The sequence below is a fragment of the Cannabis sativa genome, chromosome 9 (genome assembly GCF_029168945.1).
Source record: "Cannabis sativa cultivar Pink pepper isolate KNU-18-1 chromosome 9, ASM2916894v1, whole genome shotgun sequence".
Taxonomy (NCBI): Eukaryota; Viridiplantae; Streptophyta; class Magnoliopsida; order Rosales; family Cannabaceae; genus Cannabis; species Cannabis sativa.
This window is the reverse complement of record NC_083609.1, coordinates 19,548,809-19,571,635: the sequence shown is the minus strand read 5'-3', so window position 1 is coordinate 19,571,635 and position 22,827 is coordinate 19,548,809. Positions and strand designations below refer to the sequence as shown.

Sequence of the window (22,827 nt, the reverse complement as noted above, 5' to 3'; positions counted from 1 at the left end):
TATTTTTATTACTTATTTAGTATGTCATTTGGTTCATGTGATCATTTATATATTTATTTAATTTATGAATGCATCCAAATCCTTATCACATTGATATTCTTGTTTATTGTGTCGTCAGCACAGTGGAAAGTAATCAAGATTATGTAAATAATTTATTCCTAGATTTATCAGTACACAGGGTTTAACTGATATGATTGGACCTTGGATAAGTGTTATGTTCTTTCCAAGGCATTGGTTAAAGTAAAGCTTAGGTTGGATGCATGGAGTATGCATTGGAAGGGACCGATATTGAACTTGGATTAGATATGATAAATTTACCGTAATATCTATTCAATTCAATATCACCTAGTTGATCCTAGATCAAATGATCTTAATCCTGACATGGTTAGGTTCGATCTCAAGAGTGTTATTTGTGTTCTTTGATTTGTTAGTTAAGTCTACCTTTTGGTCTGGGTAATACGTACATTTTGAGAACATGATAGTACAATTGAGTGGGAGCACTAATCATAGATACAGAATCTATAGCTTCTATTCGGACATAGAAGTGAAATGATGATTTTCTTTGAGCTTGGCTAAATAGAGATAAATGATAGAGCGCTCATTTCAGTGATTATATTAGTTCACTGAAATTTCATTTATAGGTTGCTAAGTGTTTTAAGGATAACATACATTGAATGGTGTAATGGTAAATTAATCCCTATAAAATGTATATCATCTATAGAGGATCATTGATTATTGGGATTATAACAATGGATAACTAATAGTGTATCTATATCTTGGAGCATATAGAGCGTTCTATATAACCGAGAGTGCAATTCCAAGTTCTATAGTGGTGCAATGAGGAATTAATAAGTTAGAAAATTTACTTGGTAAGTTCTAGATCTGCTTATTGGGAGCTCGATTATGTAGGCCCATGGTCCCCATACTAGTTGAGACAAACTGCTTGTAAGACTCGGTTAATTGATTTTAGTTAATCAATTATAATTCTAAAATTAGACTATGTCTAGTTTATGAATTTTTCACTAAGATATCGCTTGATTATGAAGAAATAGTATTTTAGGGTTAATTTGTTAATTAAGAGACATTATGGAGTCTAATTAATAAATATTATAAATGACAATTTTATTTGATAATTATTTTAATTATTAAATAAATAGTTTTTAGCATTTATAGGGTTGAAAGTGCAAAAAGTGGTATTTGTGAAAAATAGATAAAATAGTTGAGAAAAATGGCAAAAACCAAACTAGTGTAGGGCCCACTATGTGGCCGGCCACTAGGTGTCAATTTTACTCTATTTTTATCAATTTTTTATTCCAAATAATTGAACCCTAACCCTAGTGGAAATTAGTATAATAGGAAGGCTATGATCTTTTATTATCCAACTAATGCCTCTTAAGCTAAAAATCTAGTTTTCTCTCTAGGTTTATGAGACCTCTTCCTCCTTCTTCTTCTTCTATTTTCGAAATACTATAGCCTCTCTTCACAAACAATTTCAAGCCTTAGTGATTGAGTGCATGCCCACACATATCAAGTAAGTCCTCAATCATAGTGTGTAAGACTGTGAAGAATCCAAACAACAAGAAGGAGTTTCAGACTCAGATCTTGGTGATACTCTGCTACAGAAAGGATACAAGAGTTAGAGATCTGAGCAGAAGGAGTCATTTAATTCCGCTGCAACCAATGTAAGGTTTCTCATACCTTTTATGTGTTTATTTTATATCGTTTTAGAAGTTCATGTTTAGGATGTTAAAAACATACTTGTTAGTAAATCTAGATCCTGGTAAAATATATTCCAACATTACCTACCTAGGGTTTCGTACTCCACACGCTACTGAGGCCAGTACCGTTAAAGGACGATTTGACCATTGGCTGGTAAGAACCTTCTTCATTGTGTGGCGTACAACTGCTGTGAGGATTCTTGTGCGAACCAGGACACGCATCGCGCAAAGGTCTCTCCTTCGCAAAATACTCTCTAACCAGGTCATTGGCAAAAAGCATATTTGAGGGTGTGTACGCGTACTACCATGGCCTGACACAGGGGACAAGATCTGACCTTGTGTTAGAAAAAGGTGTAACCATCTATGGAGCGACTTTCACATGACGCTGACATGGCCAAGCCGAGACCTCTATCGCGCTCCGGATCCTTTACCAAAGGAAGTAATTCTAGGGAGTCATCTGCTCCCATTACCTCTGAGATCCCCGGGGCGCTCATTTTCTTGATAACTTTGACTAATTCTCGTTGCTGCTGTATTCTTCCCTCCGATTGCGCCACATGTCTCATTCGTAAAAGCTTAGATAACAACCATAAAAACCAACACAACTCGGGTTTACTCATCGCCGTGATGTCATCTTTCATGCCACGTGTCAACATTGATGTCCACGTTACTAGAGAAAATTTCCCGGTTAACGATAATTGTTGTTAGGTTTCTTATATATTGAGGCAACAGTACTGGAAATGTTGTCTTATTAGGCAATTATATTGGATAATTGTTGTCTCATTAGATAACAATACTAGTGTTGGTTGTCTCATTAGGCAACAATACTTGAGTTGGTTGTCTTACTAGATAATGAAGAAATAGTTACTTTATAAAGTAACAGTTTAGTTTGTCTTATTAGATAAATATTTAGTATTAGTGATTGATTGCATTGTGTTATTAGATTTCGTGTTTATGGAATTATACATGTGAATACTTGAATATGTTTAAATGTGATATATGATCATATTTGTATATTGTTATGAATGTTTGTGTTATTTTTTGATGAGTTTTTATAATTTACGAGTGCTTTGTGATGCATATAAGCTCATAGGTCAGAGGATTTCTCGACAAATCGCTCATTCGGCTAGCAGTGCCGAGTTGTTGGGATTTTGTTATGGCCCTTTTGAGTTTCAAGTATATTTTTTTTGATGCGGTGATCAAAATCACACATGATTAAAAAAGAAGCAATCCACAATCGGCAGCGGCACCTCCTCGAACCAAGTTAGCTCATTGTTGTGAAAATTATATACGCAAGTATACGCAGTCAAACAAGTAATAAAGTGATAAGTAAGATCGTCTCCACATGGATTGCAAACAAAGTTTGATGTAAAACCAACTAATTACAACTTAAAGTAAGAGGAAATAACATGCAAATGGTTGAGTAATGATTCAAAATTTAAAAATGACATGAATTAAACTTGCTAAAATTAATACTACTGCTGCTAAAAAAATTGCTTGCAAGATAAAAAATGTAATATGGTAAAAATGGCTTGAATAGCTAATTCTTTCTAGTCAGGTTTTTTTCCCAGGTGTTACAGCATCGGTTCAGCATTACTCCAGCATTCTGCACAGAGATAACAAAAATTCCTTTAGGCTTGTGAGAATTTTCCAACACTCACAAATTTAAGTCTACCACTTAGCTCAGTATATTCCTATATCAAACCAGCAAGCAGAACACTATTCAAAACATCAATTTTGTAAGTTATGCAAGGTAAATGAAATATTCCTATACCACTTACAAAGAAAAACCTAATTCTAGGTTTTCACTTGATCCAATCAAGTTGAACTACTAGATCTAGCCCTTCCGGTACAAGATCTAGCTTAACAAATTGTTATTCATGGCCAAGGAATAACAACCCAATAAGAATGAAACTCACTTGAATGAACAACGGCAAAAATACTAAAGTAAGCTTAAAAATTAATCATACCCAACTTAGAAGTTCATAGCCATTCAAGCCTCAATAGTTTAGCTCATATTCAAATCAAAAAATAACATCCAAATCTGAAATGGTTTAACCATGGCTGCTGCCTGTATGTTTTTACAGTTCACAAAGTTTGAACTATCTAAAGACAAAAAATAACAAAAGGAAAATAAAAGGAAAGGAAAAGATAAAGGGAAGATAAAAGAAATTCAAACACAAGAGCTTGTGTCCTTCTCCCTTGCACTTGGTCCCCCTTTTTCTTCTTCCTCCCCTGTACTTCTACAATTACTCCTCTCAAACAAAATTGGCAGCTCACGTAATGGTCATCCAGATGGTGTACTTCCTCCTCTCTTCTTTTAGGTGTTGGGTTTTTAGGGTACAAACTTCATACCCCAAAATAGAAGCCCAAACTTTCCACTTTGGCCCACTAGGTTTAGTCCATTTTCTTCCACATCAGCCAGCTGGTGTAATTTGAGTGACTGGACCGAATTTGCTGAGGTGGATAAGTGAAACTCGTGTTTCCACGTCACTGCCAGGATGCTGAAATTGCTTCAGCATTGCTTTAGTAATCTGCCTCAATTTCAGCTTATGTTCCACTCTTCCTTGCTTCCTTTTCTTTTTCCTATCACTTTAATTCTTCATTTTTTCAACAATAAACAAGCACAATTAATTGGAATAACACACCCAACAATATCAATATTTACAAGACTTAAAAGTTAGCTTACTAAATAGAAAATAACACTAAAACTAACTAAAATTAAGCAAACAAACACATTTTCACTACTCTTCTCACAATACTTTTAGTTTAAAAGCATAAAAAATAACTCTATACCATAGAGTTATCACTCATTGTCTAATCGAAGAGCATGTTTTGCCAAACCATGTGCTGCAGAATTCGCATCCCGAGCCACATGGGACAAAACTGCTCCCGGAAGTTTAGACAATAAAGCTATGACATCCTCAAGTAGAACACCCAACTCGTTGAAAAAGACCCTTCCTTTGTTTATAGCTGTGACTAGAGACAAAGAATCGGAAAAAACCTCTTTAACTTGGATTTTGCTTGAAAGAGCCCAATTAAGTCCAATCAAGTACATTTTAATGTAATGATATGGCAACTTTTGTAAAAGTTTATAAAATATGAATCTTCGAGTCTAAAAATTTATTAGGCCATAAATTTTATAATTTTAAAATAATTAGTAAAGTTTTTAATTTTTTTTTTTGGGTAACCGATAAAGGTTAAGATAACAACGGTAACAAAAGTTACACAGAAGGAGGGGGGATTTCTTCCATCTAAGAAAGTTCATTGTCTATCCTAAGGGCATGCTTAGCCAATCTATGAGCCTCAACATTAAAGTTGCGGCTAACATGAGAAAGAGATGCCCCAGGAAAACTAGACAATAGGACTTTAATATCAGAAAAGATAACCCCGAGTTCATTTAAATACACAGCCTGGCCCTCCAAAGCTGAGACCAAAGAAAGTGAATCAGAAAAAACTTTCTCCACGGGAAGTCCCACATCTTGAGCCTAACGCAATCCTACTAGTAAAGCAACTGCTTCTGCCTGGAAAACTGAAAAGGAACCTGCAAATGAGATAGTTAAACCAATAAGTTCATTTAAATTTAAAACTCAAATTTTAGAGTATAATTGTTATAGAGTCAAAACCAAAGGGAAACCCCTTTGGTTTGACTCTTTATCTAACTTTTAACATGATAATATAATAGTATAAATTTAAATAACTCCTACGCTAAAAAGGATCATATATCTATTTTGAAAAACCATAATTATTAAAATTCTTTAAAGTTAATCCAGGTAAAAACCATTTATAATTATTTAGTTAAAATATTTAAGTTGTATTCACATTTGTTATTATTACATCGTTTTATACCTTCATAAGTAAATTTGAAAACATAAACTGAAAACTAAAAAATAGACCCAAATGATATTTACTATATTATTTTAAAATTGTATGTATTATCCCAGTCCTTGCTATAAGAGACATAATACTTAGTAAATTTGGAATGATTTACCTTGTAGTGGTTTAGATAAGGTTGCCTTCATTTGTTTGTCTGAAGAGAAAATGACTGCTCCAAAACCAATCACATTTTGAGGGGTTGATATCGCTGCGTCCACATATAGTTTATAGCTATTGACTTCTGTCTCTGTATTACTTTGCTCACTAGTACACCCAGTTGAAACCCCTTTTTTAGTTTTATTTCTTTCTCGACAGATTTCATTATAATAAGAAGAGATCCATATCTTGATTTGGTGTGGAGTTCTTATAGTACTTCCATGACTTTTCTTATTTCTTTCAAACCATATTGTCCATGCTGAAATTAACACTTTCTCAAAATCTTCTTTTTCAAGTATTTCTGATGCATATAGTAGTACTCCTTTGAAGGTCAGGTCCTCTTTTGGGCTTGCAAGAAAAGAGAAACTCATTTCCTTCCATATAACTTGTGAGAAGGAGCACCAAAAAATTGCATGTGCATTGGTATCATTCCCGAAACCACATATAGGACAATTACTATGAGATGAGCTTTGTCTTCGAAATAGGCCACTAAAGGAGGGTAAAATTTCATGAAAACCCTTCCATCCAAAATGTAAAATTTTCTTTGGAATTTTTATTGCCCAGTATGAACTCCACCAAGCTGCCATAACTTCATTTGATGATGAAGGTTGTAAATTTTCTCCTCCTATTGCCAGATTATATCCACTCTTAACTGAATAGTGGCCATGGCTAGTAAAATGCCATAACCAATCATCATCATGTTCAAACAGGGTAATTGGAATTGATAAAATGAGTTGTGAGTCAGGAGTACTAAAAACTTGGTGAATCAGATCTTTATTCCATTGTCCTGGTTGCTCTATTAATTCTGATACCATCATAAGATCACCAACTTCCTTTGTAATAGGTAGAAAGGAAGGTGGACGTGGAATCCATGGATCTTTAAACACCCTTGTATTAGCACCATTCCCAATTCTCCTTCTCAATCCTTTAATAAGTAATTCCTTACCCCAAACTATACCACGCCATATTTGAGATGGATGAGAGCTTTCTGTAGCTTCTAAAAAACTTTGTTGTGGGAAATATTTGGCCTTTAGAACTTGTGCCAGAATAGACGTAGGATTTATCAATACCTTCCATGCCTGTTTTGCTAATAACGCTTGGTTATATTGAACAAATCTTCGAAAACCTAACCCTCCTTTTCGCTTAGAAAAACAAAGCTTTTGCCAAGCTCGCCAATGAATTTTTCTCTTTGATTGGAATGAACCCCACCAATATCTAGCCATTAGTTTCTCTATTTCCTCACAAGTTCCTTCTGGTATAATGAAACACGGCATATAATACACAGGCATAGATTGTACCACTGCTTTTAAAAGAATTTCTTTTCCTGCTTGTGAGAATAATTTTGTATGCCATGAATTTAGTTTTGACCAAATTTTATCTTTAATTGGTTGAAATATAGCTTATTTTATTAAATGTTTTTAATAAACTTTTTTATTAAACTTTAAATCACTTATTTAAATAACTTATTTTATTAAACTTTTTAGTTTTTTTTTTTTTTTTTGAAACGACTTTTTAGTTTATTATTATAAACTAATTTATAAAAAAATTTGAGCAATTAAATGTTAAAAATAAACGACAGCTTAAATTTACTAATAACCTCCAAAAACCCTAAAAGAAAATCAAAGTACATTTTAGTTTTACATAAAACTTCTCCCATCAATTTTTGTGGTGTGTTTGATCTATGAGATCGTAGATAGATAAAGATAAATATTATTATATGTTTTACCATCCTGAATTCCCATTTATCACTCATTCACTCACTCGCACTTTATTCTCTTCCTTTCTCTTTAGTTGGGCAGCAGCATCAGGCGGGAAACCCACTATTCTGCCCCTGAGCCCGCCCTCCCCTCCAAAACCAATCCCCAATTCAACAGATCCATTTTTCTCTTTCTAAAACCCTAACCCCCTTTCTTCTCACTCCAACAGCAAACCACAGCTACGGGATCAAAATTTCCATGGCATTTCCCCGCAAGGACCAACACGACGACGCCAACAACATCGACGTCTACACCTCCGCCGGCGCTCCCCTTAGGTACCTTCCTCTCGACCATCTCTACTCTCACACTTCTCCTTGCCTTACTGCTACCACCACTGCCTCATCCAACGTCATGTCCAAAAAGGTTAAGGCTCGCAAGCTTAACGTTGCTGACGATGAACGTCATATTGTTGATGATAGCTGTGAAGGAAAACCGCCATTGATCAAGGCTACGCCTTTTTCTTCTTCTAAGCCTCCAATTGTGCGCGTCTATACTCGTCGCTCTAAGAGGCCACACCCTTCATCGTCATTTTATGATTCGTTAATAGCTCGTGTGGAGCCAACGATGACGAAGATATCTGGTGATGCTGTGGACGAGGGCAATGGTTCTGAGGCTGGGAGGTTGTTGAAGAAGAAGAAAAGGAGGGCAATGGGGGTTGGTGAATTAATGAAATTGGGTGTGGACTCAAATGTCTTGTCCAGTTTTGATAAGCCGCGGTTGAGGGATTGCCGGAACTATAATTTTTGTAGTCAGACTAATTGCAAGGGTTTGAAGATGAAGAAGCGGAGTTCTACTGAGAATGGCGTGAAAATTCTGTCCGAATCCGCTACTACGAAGAGATGGGTCAGGTAAGTATCTTTCCTTAGGGTTCCAATTGTGTAATTGAACTGCTGATTGGAGATTAAAATTTTAAAATGTTTGACATTATGCTATTCACATTTTCGGGCACTTTGTTGATCGAGAAAAGTAACGAATTTTGATATTAATAGGTTGAGTACTGATGGTGCTGATCCAAAATCATTTGTTGGGTTAAAATGCAAGGTAGTAACAAATTTTGTTTTGGCTATATGCTTAGCTCTATTTGATGCTTACAATTGCAGTTCTATCTGTAAATGCATGAGCTTTTTGTTGAGTGCAGGTTTATTGGCCGTTGGACGCTGACTGGTATTCAGGTCGCATTGTGGGATATCAACCTGACACTAATCATCATCACGTATGACTATGGTTTTATTATGCTTTTTTCTGTAACATTGGTTCTTACTTTTGTAGCTTTTGATGATGTGAAAAGGTTTTTGAGAATTCAACTTGGTAAAACATAATGCAGGTTAAATATGAAGATAGTGATGAGGAAAAATTGGTTCTATCAAATGAGAGAACGAAATTTTACATTTCTCGTGAAGAAATGGAAAGTTTGAAATTGAGTTGCAGTCTTCACAGTGTGGATAGTGATCTATATGACTACAATGAGATGGTCGTCTTGGCTGCAAGTTTGGATGACTGCCAAGAAGTTGAACCTGGGGATATTATATGGGCTAAGCTTACTGGTATGTGCTTCTTTTAACATTTTTTCTTTAAATATATATGTAAGTCCGTATGGTGCTTGGGTTTATACTGTATATGCTAAGATGTAGTACTGTGCTGTTTCTGTTGTGTAATATTACGGAGGTGTCTGCCCTGGGGAGCTGATCTCAGAACCAAGTAGAATTCTTTTTGTAATATTACAAGCTGTTTTTCTTAAAGCTCAAAGCACGAACAGCTTTCCAATTTGCTTTTATGGTTTTTAGTTCCTAATAGCTAGGGTTTGTAGTTTCTAACCTCAAACAGTGCACGAGTGTTCCAATTTTTTATTTTATAATTACAATAGTTTCTGAGTGGTTGCTTTTCCATAACTACTCATTTCATTTGAATCTATGTGAACTAACTTTTTGTTATATTACAGGTCATGCTATGTGGCCAGCGATTGTTGTTGATGAATCTCTCATTGTAGATCGAAAAGGCTTAAGCAGAACTGCAGGTGGAATATCAGTTCCAGTCCAATTTTTTGGCACCCATGATTTTGCAAGGTTTATTTATTCTATTTGATTTAAAGGATATCATTTGTTATTTGATGTCGCAAGGTTTATTTATTCTTTATAATTTAAAGGATATCACTTGTTTTTTGATGTTGCAGTTTAATTCTTTGTTACCTATTATCTCCTCTTAAGCTAAAATCACAATTCCACTTTGGTTATTCAGGATTAGAGTGAAACAGGTTATCTCATTTCTCAGGGGACTTCTTTCTTCCTTTCACCTTAAGTGCAAGAAGCAGCGTTTCATTAGAGGCTTGGAAGAAGCAAAAATGTAATTTATCTCCAGGCTATTATTTAGTTTATGTTTCATGAATTTATCTTTTGTAGATATTAGACTTTTCAGTTGATAAGCATAACTGTTCCTAAAATACATTGTATGTTTTCTACAGTGCTTGTTGAATTATCATAAACTATGTCCTCTGTGGTTATTTGATGCGAGGAACCTTGAAATTTGCAATACTAGGCTTGTTGAATAATCATATACTATGTTCCTTGTGGTTATTTGACGTAAGGAAGTTTGAAATTTGCAAGATTAGGCCTGTTGAATTATCATAAACTATGTTTTTTGTGGTTATTTGATGTGGGGAACTCTGAAATTTGCAAGACTAGGCCATGGAGGGTTGTTTATAATTAATTTGGGTATGAATATGCATTGGGTGGATTTAATGGTTTACTTTTTATCAATGTAGTGTGTTTAAGGACAGTGGGAGTACGATGTTTAGATTAAAGTTTTAAAATTTGAGCACATCTATAACAAATATCAGTGCAAAATTAGGAGTATGGGGGATCATCTTTTGATTTAAATGCTGGCAAGAGTATGGGGAATTGAAGTAGTTGACTTATTGTTTAAGAGGATGTGCAAGTTAGAAGTTATTAACAAAACAATTTTAGTTGCAGCTATCATTATAATTACAAAATATGAATTTGAGAAGCATCTAAGTGTATGTTTTTCTGAATTTATATTTGTGATTAGGTTTGATTACAATTGGTGGTCATTAGTGTGAGCTTATGGGACTCATAAGCAATAACTTGGCCAAACGCTTATAGTGCCACAATTACTATACCACTTATAAGATGAAAAAGATTCTTTGGTTATAATACTGCATAGTTGCTGCAATTTTGCTTTCTATTACTTTTATTAGGCATGTTCTTAGTTGCTTAAAAATTACAGAAAATTATACAGACTTAGGAAAAAGTTAAACGGTGACTTCTAGTTCTGTTATGTGTTTGCAGTTTATTGAGGTTCCTCTTAAATAATAAGGACCTTTTAGAAATTGAGTCTGTAAAAATTTGGTACTATTGGATGTAACTACTCGTAATTACCCGTAACCTTTTTTTTTGTATTTTTGGGGATGTTGATGTTTTTCCAAATGCTTTTTATCATCCTAGACAGGTTGAAAATTTTGGAGGATAAGTTTCGTACTTTGTTGAGCAGTATATTAATTTTTTTATGGTTTCTTGTGTAACGGAACTTTACATTGAATCATGTGTTTTATTTAGGTATCTGAGTGAACAGAAGCTTCCAAACAGAATGCTACGCCTGCAAAATGGAATTAATGTTGATGAGTCTGATCCAAGTGGAGTGGATGATGGTGATACAGATTTAGATGAAGACTGTGTGAAGGATCTTGGAGTCCAGAGAACGTTGGAGAGCCTTCGAACATCACCTTATGTCTTAGGGGATCTGCAAGTGATAAGTGTTGGTAATTGTTATTTAAGCTCTCCCACGTTTTATGTGGCTTTGATAGTCTTTCTATATGTTGAATATCTTCTGCTGATGCACACTGTCATGTTCTTGTTGAGGAGATATTTTGAGTTTCAACCATGCTAGGAAATTATTCAGCAAAAAAAAAAAAAGAAACCATGCTAGGAAATTATACCTGCATTGAGTTTTTTTTTCTTCTTTATTTGATGTTCTTAGAAAAGAAAAAATCTTGTAGTTACCATTACCTCTTATAAGGAAGGAAATACTACTAAATACTAATGTTAAAGTAATAGCTTATAAGATCTCAATTCAACTTAAAGTGCACTAAATTTTTTGCAGGGAAGATTGTTGAAGATTCAGAATATTTTCAAGATGATAGATCCATTTGGCCTGAAGGATATACTGCTCTGAGGAAGTTTACCTCTATAACAGGTGACATAAAAAAATATTTATTTATGCTTATTTCTATAAGTTTTCCTGATGATGTGGCTTAAATATTTCATCTTGTGCCATGTAGTTACATTATTTTCTCCATATAATTTTGGGTTTCAGATCCAAGTACGTGTACTGTATATAAGATGGAAGTGTTAAGAGATGCTGAGATACAGAGTCGACCTCTGTTTAGAGTGACTTTAGAAAGTGGAGAGCAGGTTTGTGCAATAATAATACATTCCTTCACACATCTAACATGTATATGTTTCTTGTAGAAAGTATTGCTCACATATAAGTATTACTGAAGGCTGTAGTAATTTCAAATGGTTTTTATTTCTGTGTTGATTTTCTTTCTGCTAATTTACATTGGAATGAATATTAATTGATTTATCTTTAGGTGCATATCATTCCACCATGTATTAATGGTTCACAAACACATATGATGAAGAGAGAAGAGATAAGTTAGCAAGAACATACACAGATACAGGAATTAAGAGAGATAGAATCAAGAGAGAACAATAATAATCTGAAAAATAATCAGCCCAACAATATGGCTATTTGTAGATGTGGGCAAGAGCATGTCGTAATCCAACTGAGAAGCTGATAAATAACGAAGCTTAAATTCCCTTGGAAGCTAATTAAATGAATAAAAATAAATACCACTCTAATTAAGTTAAACCTTAAGGAAATAAACAAGTGAATTTTTGAAACTGCAGCAGAGAGTAACCTTGAATGCATCTGAGATATATTAAAAATTGGTTAGCCTTGTGGTTTATATAATGTTAAAGAGTTGAAAGGAGTCTCTTTTTGTCTGATTTCATCAGATTGGCATAATTTCTTGTAATAATCTTTGGCTTGTGTTTTTAATGTTAGTTTCTATCTAATCGGTGTCTCACTATTTCTGTTTACTGTTTGCTTCTTAACCCTACTTTGTAACTTAGTTGAAGTATTCTATGTTCTTTCGACTATGTGCCCAAGAGGCGTAGCTTAAATGGGTCAGGCTTGTGGTTTGCTTCCACAAAGTTTGAAGTTTCAATTTTTCTCTCGCCAGCATAGCAGTTGCTTTAGTTTGCTGGTCATATTTGGGTTAGGCAAGGGACCTAGTGTTTCTTTCTTCTTCTAATTATGTCTGGTTTCACCAACTTTTCTGTCCTTGGGTGTATGGTTTTTGGAAAAACAGTATGTCTTACTTGATAGTTGTCCATTGGAGGAGGGTCCTTATCATTTCAAATTCATGATATATATATTATATAAATAAATATATATTTTCTGAAGCAGGGGTTTCATTTTTATTTCTGGTTTTTTATTGCTTAAGTTTTACAAGTTTTGTATGTTACTTTGGTGTGTGAAGTATAGAAATTAAAATGCAAGGTCACTAATTTTCAGTTCTTTTTTCGTCATTTTTAGTTCAAAGGATCCACTCCATCTTCATGCTGGAGTAAAATATACAAAAGGATACGGAAGCTACAAAACCCTTCTGATGGTCCTTTTAACGATCAAAGATTAGAAAGTACCTACAGATCCGGCTCCTATATGTTTGGCTTCTCCATTCCTGAAGTTGCAAAACTTATAAAGGTAATTTGAGTATGAAACTATGAAGTAAAGATGGCTGGTTTCTGGTTTGGTGTTAAAAACGCAACATTGAATAGATCTTCATCATGTCTCATCATATTACTTCGTTGGTTGACTTTTGGACGAATTTATGGAATGGTAGAACATATGTCAGTAAAAAGGTCACGGATGGAAATTCACTACTCCTCTTTGTTCCAAAAAAAAAAAGAAAGGAAAATGGAAAAAAGAAATTCACTACTCATCCATACTGCTTATAAATTACTTTTGGATTTCAGATACTTCGCAAGTTAAATGTCTATGCTCTGAAATACTGGTTACTTGAGGTGGTAATAGCTTAAGTATCCATATATGTATCATGCACATTTCACATACATAATTTATATAAATTTTATGTACTTGTGGCAGAAGATTTATTTATTTTCTCTCTAGTATCTTGTTGGAACTATAATATTTTTTATTATATAGGCACTATAATTCTCCTTTCATAGATTGGAATCTAGAGAAGATTAAGGGACTATAATTGGATAGAAGGTTTCTCTTCTAGAGATCTTGATTGTGCAATTAATATTTGTTGGTGACCTTTGGTACCTTTTAGCAACAAGCACTGCTTTTCTTAAGTGGGAATCGACAGTCATGCACAATTTATGTTCATTATTTGTTTGTCTAAATGTGGTTTTATTTTGTAATGTGTTTGTTTGTGTTTTTGTTTATTGTTTCTCTCTCTGGTTTTGTTAACAATCAGCAATATAATGCCTGATTAGATTTCTGCTGTAAGTGCTCATTTCTAGCATAGTGTAATTTTATTGGCTTTTGCAGGGTTTATCGAAGTCCACACTTTCTTCAAAACTTTCCATGTGCAAATTAGCCTCTAGAAGATATCGAGACCTGCCTGTTGGCTATAGGCCTGTCCGTGTAGACTGGAAAGACCTTGATAAATGCAGTGTTTGCCATATGGATGAGGTGCACAATTTCTCTATGTTGTTTTTGACCTATCTAGAAGCTACCTAGTGGGGTTTTATTTATTTATCTTATATATGTTCCTCACCCCTTTGTTTGTGTTGTTGTTATAGTTCTTTATGCTCTCTACATGCTTAGTTGCTTTGTTTGGCTGATCGAGATTCTTATTTTGCCTATAGGAGTATGAAAACAACCTTTTTCTGCAGTGTGACAAATGCAGAATGATGGTAAGTCCTTTCTGAATAAGCTAATCTATATTCTGTTGTCAAAATCATGTAATTTCATCAAATTTTCCGAATGTTAGATATTTGTTCTGTTAAACTTAGTGTTTTTCTATTGAAGACCGAATTCTCTGTTTGGTGAATTATTCATTCAATTAGTGTATTGGTAGTTTGAGATATTTGGTGATTACATTGTTTTGCTAAAAGCCTTCACATTTTACAGGTGCATGCAAGATGTTACGGAGAAGTGGAACCTTTTGATGGAGTTCTATGGCTATGCAACTTATGTCGCCCAGGGGCTCCTGAGTTTCCCCCTCCTTGCTGCCTCTGCCCTGTTATAGGTGCTTAGAAATTATAAAGTTTTTTATTTGAGTAGAGGCTTAGGACATAATTAAAATACTTTATTTGATTTTTCTATAGGGGGTGCAATGAAGCCTACTACTGATGGGCGCTGGGCTCATCTGGCTTGTGCCATATGGATTCCAGGTTTGTAACTTCACTATGTTTTTGGCTGTTTTAAGAGTAAACATTCTTTTTCTTTTTAATACTCTTGAAAATCCTTCAGAAACTTGTTTATCGGATGTCAAGCGGATGCAACCAATTGATGGATTAAAAAGGATCAGCAAGGTATTTACAGTTCCTTTGTGTTTGTAAACTATTACTGCTTAAAGTGTTTATATATATGTATGTAGAAATATTATGGGGTCTGATTTTTCTAATCATTTCCTATAGGTACTATTATGGATTTTTTTTTTATTTTGAAAATAAATCTTTATGGAAGAAGATATTTTATATTAAAAAGAGGGAATATACTTCTCTGTACTCTGTATTCTTGAAAAATAGGTTTGTTACCCGGTATTTTTAATAATGTTCATCTAGTACCTTGCATTTTGAAATTGTACATATTGGATACCCTAAAGTCATATTTGATCAATAAACTTTTATCAGTTTAACCAAACTGCCCTCAGCTATAAGTAATTAAATATTTAAATTTGAATTTAGAACTTAGATAATTGATTGTAATGGTAAAATTTTATTGATCACATATGAGTTCAGGGTACCAAGCATGTATGATTTCCAAATACAGGTACCACCCGATGAGTATTATTGAAAATAATAGGCATCAAACTTGTATTTAAATAAAACACAGAGTACCAAATGAGTACAAACCCTAAAAAGATAATAATATAGTATTTAATATAATATTATGTTTAACAAAATATGAAATTTATAGTGTATTTTTTGGGAAAGAATACGCTACAAATTAGTGTATTTTTGGAAAATAATATAGTGTTTAATGTAATATTATGTTTAACATATATAATAAATGATTTTTTTTTTTTTAAGTAAATGAAAATTTAAAAAGAAAAGATAAAATTAGTGTATTTTTAATTTGCCATTTTTTTTTAAAACTAAATGGTAATTGTTAGTATTAAGTATATCCAACTAATACATCAGTAATTGAATATTGTAGGTTCCATAAAAAAAAAAAGGAAATTGAGTACTGTAGAATTTTAAACGATTTAGAAGAAGATTTGGACCTTACCTGGGTTAAGGTTAAACACTGGGTGTTTTTTTTTTGCAAGAGTAAGGATGTCGAGGAGTTTTCTTTTCTATGCTGCTGTGTGATTAGAAGCTTTGAATTATTGAGGATCAGCTGAAATATAATACGAATTTCACATCCTAACCTATGTATAATAGATTCGACTATGGACATAATAACTACTCAAACACTTTCACAAAGAAAGAGGACATAATTAAATTAGATTTATTAAATAAAAAACAAACGATAAAGATACTTATAGAACTATGGACAGGAGGGCAATAAGCCAAACCATTTTTTGTTTTTTTCTCCATGATTCTGTTGGTCCAAATGTCTAGCACTAGCACATACCGCATTATTATATATCTTCTCTTTATAGATTACTTACTCTCTAACCTCTTCTCTTTGAGCTGGTTTGAGTTTATCGCAACTACAATGGTTTTTCATTTGTTTGCTTGGTATGTTGTGTTAAATTAGTGTCTTTCTTGTTTAATTAATTTTTCTACTGTTATTTAAATAGGATCGTTGGAAGCTGTTATGCAGCATTTGTGGTGTTTCTTATGGGGCCTGTATTCAAGTACGCTCCTTCGTTACTTAATTGCATTTTTTAATTTTATTATTATTGCCTATTCCAATATGGTTTCCCTTGAATTACTTCGATCATACCCTGAAGGAACTCTTATTATTATATTATTATATTTCATTCAATTTATGTTGTTTTCAGTGTTCAAACAATAGTTGTCGTGTGGCATATCATCCCCTTTGTGCACGAGCTGCTGGTCTTTGCGTTGAGGTATCTTTCCACATAAGTTTTGTGCCTATAGAGTTGATTTGTATGCATTTCTGTTATTCCGGCATTTGTTGGATTTGCCTTTAATTATACATTCTATCTCCTCATAGCTTGAGGATGAAGACAGACTTCACCTACTCTCTTTTGAGGATGATGAAGAAGATCAGTGTATTCGTCTTCTTTCTTTTTGTAAGAGGCATAAGCAGCCATCTAATGATCGATCAGCTGTGGATGAACGCATTGCACGGACTGCTCAAAAATGTTCAGACTTCACCCCACCGTCTAATCCATCTGGCTGTGCTCGAAGTGGTACGTGTAATTAAATAGCCACTTGCTGTGTATTGGAATTTGAAATAATCTTTTCCCTTGATCACTTTAGTTAGTTTTTCTTGGCTCTTGAAAACTCTATTGTTCCTGTCTGTTCTCTCTTTTGCTTTCTTTGGTGTCTATAGCAAGCCTCCAAATCAATATAACCCACCTGCCTATACCCCACTGTTTTTTTCTGAGTACCCTGAGACTGGGCTCATCCTTCCATATTCTTGTCGTAAATCAAATAACTAGAATTAATATCAAAGAGCATAATACAAAAAGCATTTCCAAGTATTTGAGACCTTGGATATCCTTACACGAGTTTCACTCTTTACAATACATTAATAAGATGATCTAACTCAGCCACTCATTTAAAAAAAAAAAAAAACTCAGCCACTTATACTAGCTCTCTCTCTTACCAAGATTTAACCAAATAAGTACCCCAACTAATAAAAAATACAAGCCAGCCAATTAGAAAATTAAAACTCAGCAACAGCTTCTAATTACTTTGTGGCCTATTCTTGTGCCTCATTGTAGTCATATCACGCATATTTGAGGTTGAAACTGGGCTTTCATGTTTATCTATGCTATATTCAGAGTCTAGTTTTAGTTTTTCCTTTGTGAGTTCATTTTGTATCTGCTGCTAACTGAGATCCAGGCTACTTATGAGTTGCATTTTTATTCCTTGTGCAGAACCTTACAATTACTTCGGTAGGAGGGGGCGAAAAGAACCAGAGGCTCTAGCTGCTGCCTCCTCAAAGCGCCTGTTTGTAGATAACCAGCCTTATTTAGTCAGTGGTCACACTCAACATGGATTTGGTACAAATTCACTGCCTTCCAATGGTGTTGTAGGCTCTAAGTTCTCTAGCCTTTTAAGGTTAAAAATTAGTCAGCTTGAGACTCCCAACAACATACTTTCCATGGCTGAGAAATACAAGTACATGCGGGAGACCTTCCGGAAGAGATTAGCTTTTGGTAAAGATAATGATTGGACTTATTTAAAGCTTGATATACATGTGTGCTTTGGATTAGTATTCCAATGCTTCTAACAAATTCTTAAAGAAAATAATTGGATATTTACATCATTAAATATGATAAGCTTTTTCTACAGAAAATGATTTGAAAGTTTGAACCTCATTTCATCAACAACTTTCTTTCATAGATTCGTTGTCCCTCTTAACATTGTACACTAATTTATTTTCTTGCTCCATCTGTGATTCTTGCTTAGTCTCATCTTAGGGTGACATTTTATCCATCTAGGGAACATTCTGATAAATTGACATATTATATGTAACATATACTGCTGATGGAACATGAATTACATAAGAAAAACCTATTAGATGTACATTTAATGCAACACAGATTTATTTTTACTTGAGTGGTTTGACCTGGGGTTATTTATTCCATTAGCTGTGTTTATCAATTAGTTTTAACCAGATGTATTGCTCAAGTATTTTGTGTACCGTTCTTACTATAAACAGTACGAGTTTATTAGCCTTGTGATGTCATAAGACTATTTGTATGAATGAATCGTGTATTCATGGTAATTGACTTCTTCTGCAGGGAAATCAGGAATTCATGGATTTGGCATCTTTGCGAAGCTTCCTCATAGAGCAGGCGACATGGTATTATAACTGCAAATTATAATTTAAAGTTTTATTGCTAGACATGATACCCAACAAGAAATGATAAGTTTCTTCTTTTACAGGTGATTGAATACACTGGAGAACTTGTTAGACCTCCTATTGCGGACAGAAGGGAAAAGTTTATATACAACTCATTGGTGGTAAGTTATCAGCTTGTACTTGATATGCTCGTTCAGATGCATGCATTATTGGTGATGCAGTTTTTTACTTTATTATAAAAAAATTAATATCTCTGTAATTATTTGATTTATAAGTACTGTGAAAAAGTATGTTTCTGCAACCATAGGAAATTTGGTAATCATTTTGTTTGCTTTCATAATGCACAGGGGGCTGGGACTTATATGTTTCGGATTGATGACGAAAGAGTCATTGATGCTACAAGGGCTGGAAGCATTGCTCATCTGATTAACCATTCTTGTGAGGTGCGTAGTATTTTTATTGGCATGCTTAAGTTTTGTGGTTTACTTTTTTGAGAGGCCTTGTACTATTTCCCAATAATTTTAATAATCTTATATCAATGATAAGTTTTTATTTCTACACAAGTACATGAAACTTTCACATCATGAAACAAGCTTAACTATGTTTGCATGCTCCCGGTAAACTAAGCGTGACTTTTGAAAAATGACTATTTTGCTAAGCACCCAATATTTTAAATAGAAAAGATGACACGGACCATTATTAACTTCTTTTTATTTTCATGGATATGTTATCTATCTCTTTTATGTGCAGCCCAATTGCTACTCAAGAGTAATTAGTGTCAATGGTGATGAACACATAATCATTTTCGCAAAGCGAGACATCAAAAGATGGGAAGAGCTCACATACGATTACAGGTTCTCCTAACATCTAACTGCTAGCAATTTTTCGACTATTTTCACTGGGTGCTTAGTTTCTTCTCGTGTTACAGGTTTTTCTCAATTGATGAACAACTGGCCTGTTATTGTGGTTTCCCAAGATGTCGTGGTGTAGTTAATGATGTTGATGCAGAGGAGCGAGCGGCAAAATTATACGCACCTCGTAGTGAATTAATAGATTGGAGCGGAGAATGAGTGGTAGGTTGTGTTTACGGTCTTTATTGTTTTTTGATGTCATTATTTTCCGAAGTAGTCTTTTCGACTTTGACTCAGTAAAAAACTTTTTATTTCTCCTGGCAGTACTTATAACTGATCGGATCGGATTAGAGATTATACACTATATCAATGAAAGGAATATGAATCTAAGGATTTATTGGTACATTGTGTCATTGCATTGGTGAGCTGGTTCAACATTAAGAATTGGAATTCATCTTTGATGCTTCTTTCATTTACTTTTTGAGGTACTTGTGGTTGGGGTTTCATTTTGTTGCTTTAGGTTAATAAAAAGATTATTTTGATATTTTCTTGAAAATATCTCAGAAAAAGGAAAAATAAAAATTAAAAGCACCATAATCTTACTTGTTGAAGACAAATGTTTCACCTTTAAACATCTATACATGGAAATCTGGGGATCATATTTGCTACCAGTAGGCATAACTGAGTTATCGAATTCATGATTGAATATCCAGATTGCTTAACCAGTTCAATGCTTCTTTTAAGTGTGTTTAATCACCTGTGCTGTATTCATAGAAAGATTGCTTATTCAGCCAAACAGTTGATATATGGGGAACGTATATTGGAGATCAAAAGGAGTGAAATTTTCTTATCCTCTTAGGTCCCATCCGATGAGAGGTCCTTTGTTTATCTCTTTATAGAAAGCAAGATACGGCTTGGTTGCAGACTACTGTTTTTAATGTGCAAATTCTGAAAAGTAACAGTTGTTTCTTTGGATGGGCAGTGGACTGGAAATTTTCTAGTTTCCTTCAGTTACTAACCATTGGTAGGAATGTTACTAAGCATGAGTGAACCTAAGGTTTGTGTGTCGACAACAAACAGGAACTTCCCAGGCCAAATGGGACACAAGGAAGGTGAGAGATTACTTGCTTCACCATACACAGCAGCAGCGTCTGCATTGACCGGCTATGTCACAGACCCTAGAGACTTCTTAGAATAGGATGTTCATAGTCTTCGAGTTGATATGAACTCGAGTGAAAGTTTGCGAGTACTTCTGGACAGCATATCGTTTTTCAGTGGGGACTGGGGAGGCTAAAGCTTGACTTAGCTTCTACATAGCATCAACGGGGGCACAACGTCTCCTGAGGTCTTAGTGTCATATATCCAATTATTATATGTTTTGTTTAGGACATAATTGCCTTGAGTCTTGAGTGTGGTCATTGTTTTGCCGAGTATAAGTTTACCCCCGTTTTGAGTTCTTTCTTGTACTAGAAGAATTGCTGTTTATTACTATTAGCTAGTACTATAATAGTTCTTATCTTTGGGGCTCAATTTGTCCCTTCATGGGAACTTTGATCAGGAGCCATTGGTAGGAATGTGCCTTGCACTTGCACATCTCTGAAATCAAAAGGATTACTGTCACCTAGATGTTGTAAGGTTCCCCGTAATTCATCACATAGCTGCAATTTGTGAGAAAAAAGTTAGCATTGCTGTTGCTTTCTAATATTTGATTTCTGTTTCGCATAGGGGACTTATTCTATTTTTTGATTTTGAGCATTGCTATTAGGTGCTTATAGTGCTCAACAACATTTAGCAAATGCTTAATTATACCAATAGCATTATGACATCTCACGGTGGTAGTGGGTACCATTGATGCCCTTTAGCGTTTCTTTTGGCTATAACTATCGCCTTTCAATACGACTCTTCATTTATTTTCTTTATTCTTGCAATATGTAATGATGTTTTGGTTTATTTTCTGCCATCATAAGATATAATTATTTCTGTATACTGACGATTTCTTTTCATTTCCCTACATGCAGAGTTACCATGTAAAAATATTCTACTGTGAGCTTTTGGAAGGATTCTTTTGTGCCAAAGAAATGAGCCTAACAAACCCCATCAGAAGGTTGTAAAGTTTTTCTTTTTTTGTTTTGTTCAAACTATGTAATGGCAAGCAATTGTGCGCGGCTTTTCTTGTTCATATCGTTCTTATATTGAGCGTATAGATTGAGGAGATGTTATTAGGAACCTTAGGAAAATTTAAATGTCACGTGCTGGAATAGTAATGTTGAATTCTTACCCACTTTTAAGTTGGAGTGCACAATTGTTTATATGAATAACATTTTTACCCTTTGTATAAGAAGTATTGTTATGAATAAAAGTACATATTGATTCATATCGTGTTTCAATTTGGAGTCTTGCTTGGTGTGAGTGTGACACCCTAATTCAAATACCAAATGTGATGCTGTTGCAAATATTTTCCAAATATCTTTGAGATAAATTACTCTCATTTCTCTCTTACTTTCCCAATCTTTATCTCTCACTTGATTCGTCGTATGCTTGAAGTCTATTGACTTTGACCCTTTCTCACTTCACCCGAGCTCTCTCGACATTGAACCCATGCCTCGAAGCACCCCAAACCCTCGGCATTGCACTTAAAATCGTTGAATCATTGAGATCTTGACCCATGCAGCTCTCTACTAAGACCCCAACCCACTTAGTCCCGATCAACCTGGTGTTGCACCTAGACTAACAATGATGATTCGCAAAAGGTTAGGGTTTTCGTCTTTTAACTTATCTTCCATTGTTTGCTTTTTTTTTTTTTTTTGTAATTTTATTCTTTGATTTGATTTTTGTTCATTGTGTTGTATGCGATTTTACTTTTTGAATGTGTTTTTTGGAACTTTTTGTCTAGGTTGCTCTGTATGAAAATTTTGATTTTGTTTGGGTAAAAGCTCGATAAGCAGCTTAATAGGCTTGACATCACTTCATATGGTTCAATATTGTTGTAATATAGTTGGTTTCCAATTTGCCTCGATAAGGCTCAAATTAGGTTTAGTACTAGAAAAATGGGTTTTAGCGTCACAACACTAGCTGTATGTTAGAACCGACACTATTGAGTTGGACCGAGCTATAACAACGATATATAATTGACAATAACTCTGAAGAAAGTTGTTGGTGCTATAACCATTGCTGATAGAGAAATCGACCCTGAATAACTTAAATTTGTGCAATTACATACACATTGCTCTTTTGCCTTGATTAAGCACT

At 34.3% G+C, this 22,827-nt stretch overlaps 1 protein-coding gene across 3 annotated transcripts; it reads left to right on the top strand.

The window, feature by feature from the left end:
• The first annotated feature begins 7,340 nt into the window (after nt 1-7,340).
• Nucleotides 7,341-21,952, top strand: LOC115722176 (histone-lysine N-methyltransferase ATX2). Of its 3 annotated transcripts, none has more exons than XR_004012796.2 (26): nt 7,341-8,352; nt 8,494-8,545; nt 8,643-8,717; nt 8,829-9,048; nt 9,444-9,567; nt 9,740-9,844; nt 11,074-11,276; nt 11,618-11,710; nt 11,831-11,928; nt 13,118-13,285; nt 14,099-14,242; nt 14,419-14,466; nt 14,684-14,801; nt 14,881-14,946; nt 15,026-15,087; nt 16,524-16,580; nt 16,728-16,796; nt 16,904-17,102; nt 17,796-18,077; nt 18,666-18,727; nt 18,811-18,888; nt 19,075-19,170; nt 19,478-19,581; nt 19,656-19,800; nt 19,903-19,999; nt 21,597-21,952. XR_004012796.2 is itself a non-coding variant. In XM_030651311.2 (25 exons), exons 1-24 carry the CDS (start codon nt 7,703-7,705, stop codon nt 19,795-19,797), a joined length of 3,315 nt encoding a protein of 1,104 aa, XP_030507171.2. In that variant the 5' UTR covers nt 7,341-7,702; the 3' UTR covers nt 19,798-19,800; nt 21,597-21,952. The 3 variants fall into 3 exon arrangements, 1 of the variants encoding a protein (XP_030507171.2); XR_004012795.2 differs by having other exon boundaries at nt 19,903-20,063; XM_030651311.2 differs by lacking the exon at nt 19,903-19,999.
• Nucleotides 21,953-22,827: the final 875 nt, after the last annotated feature.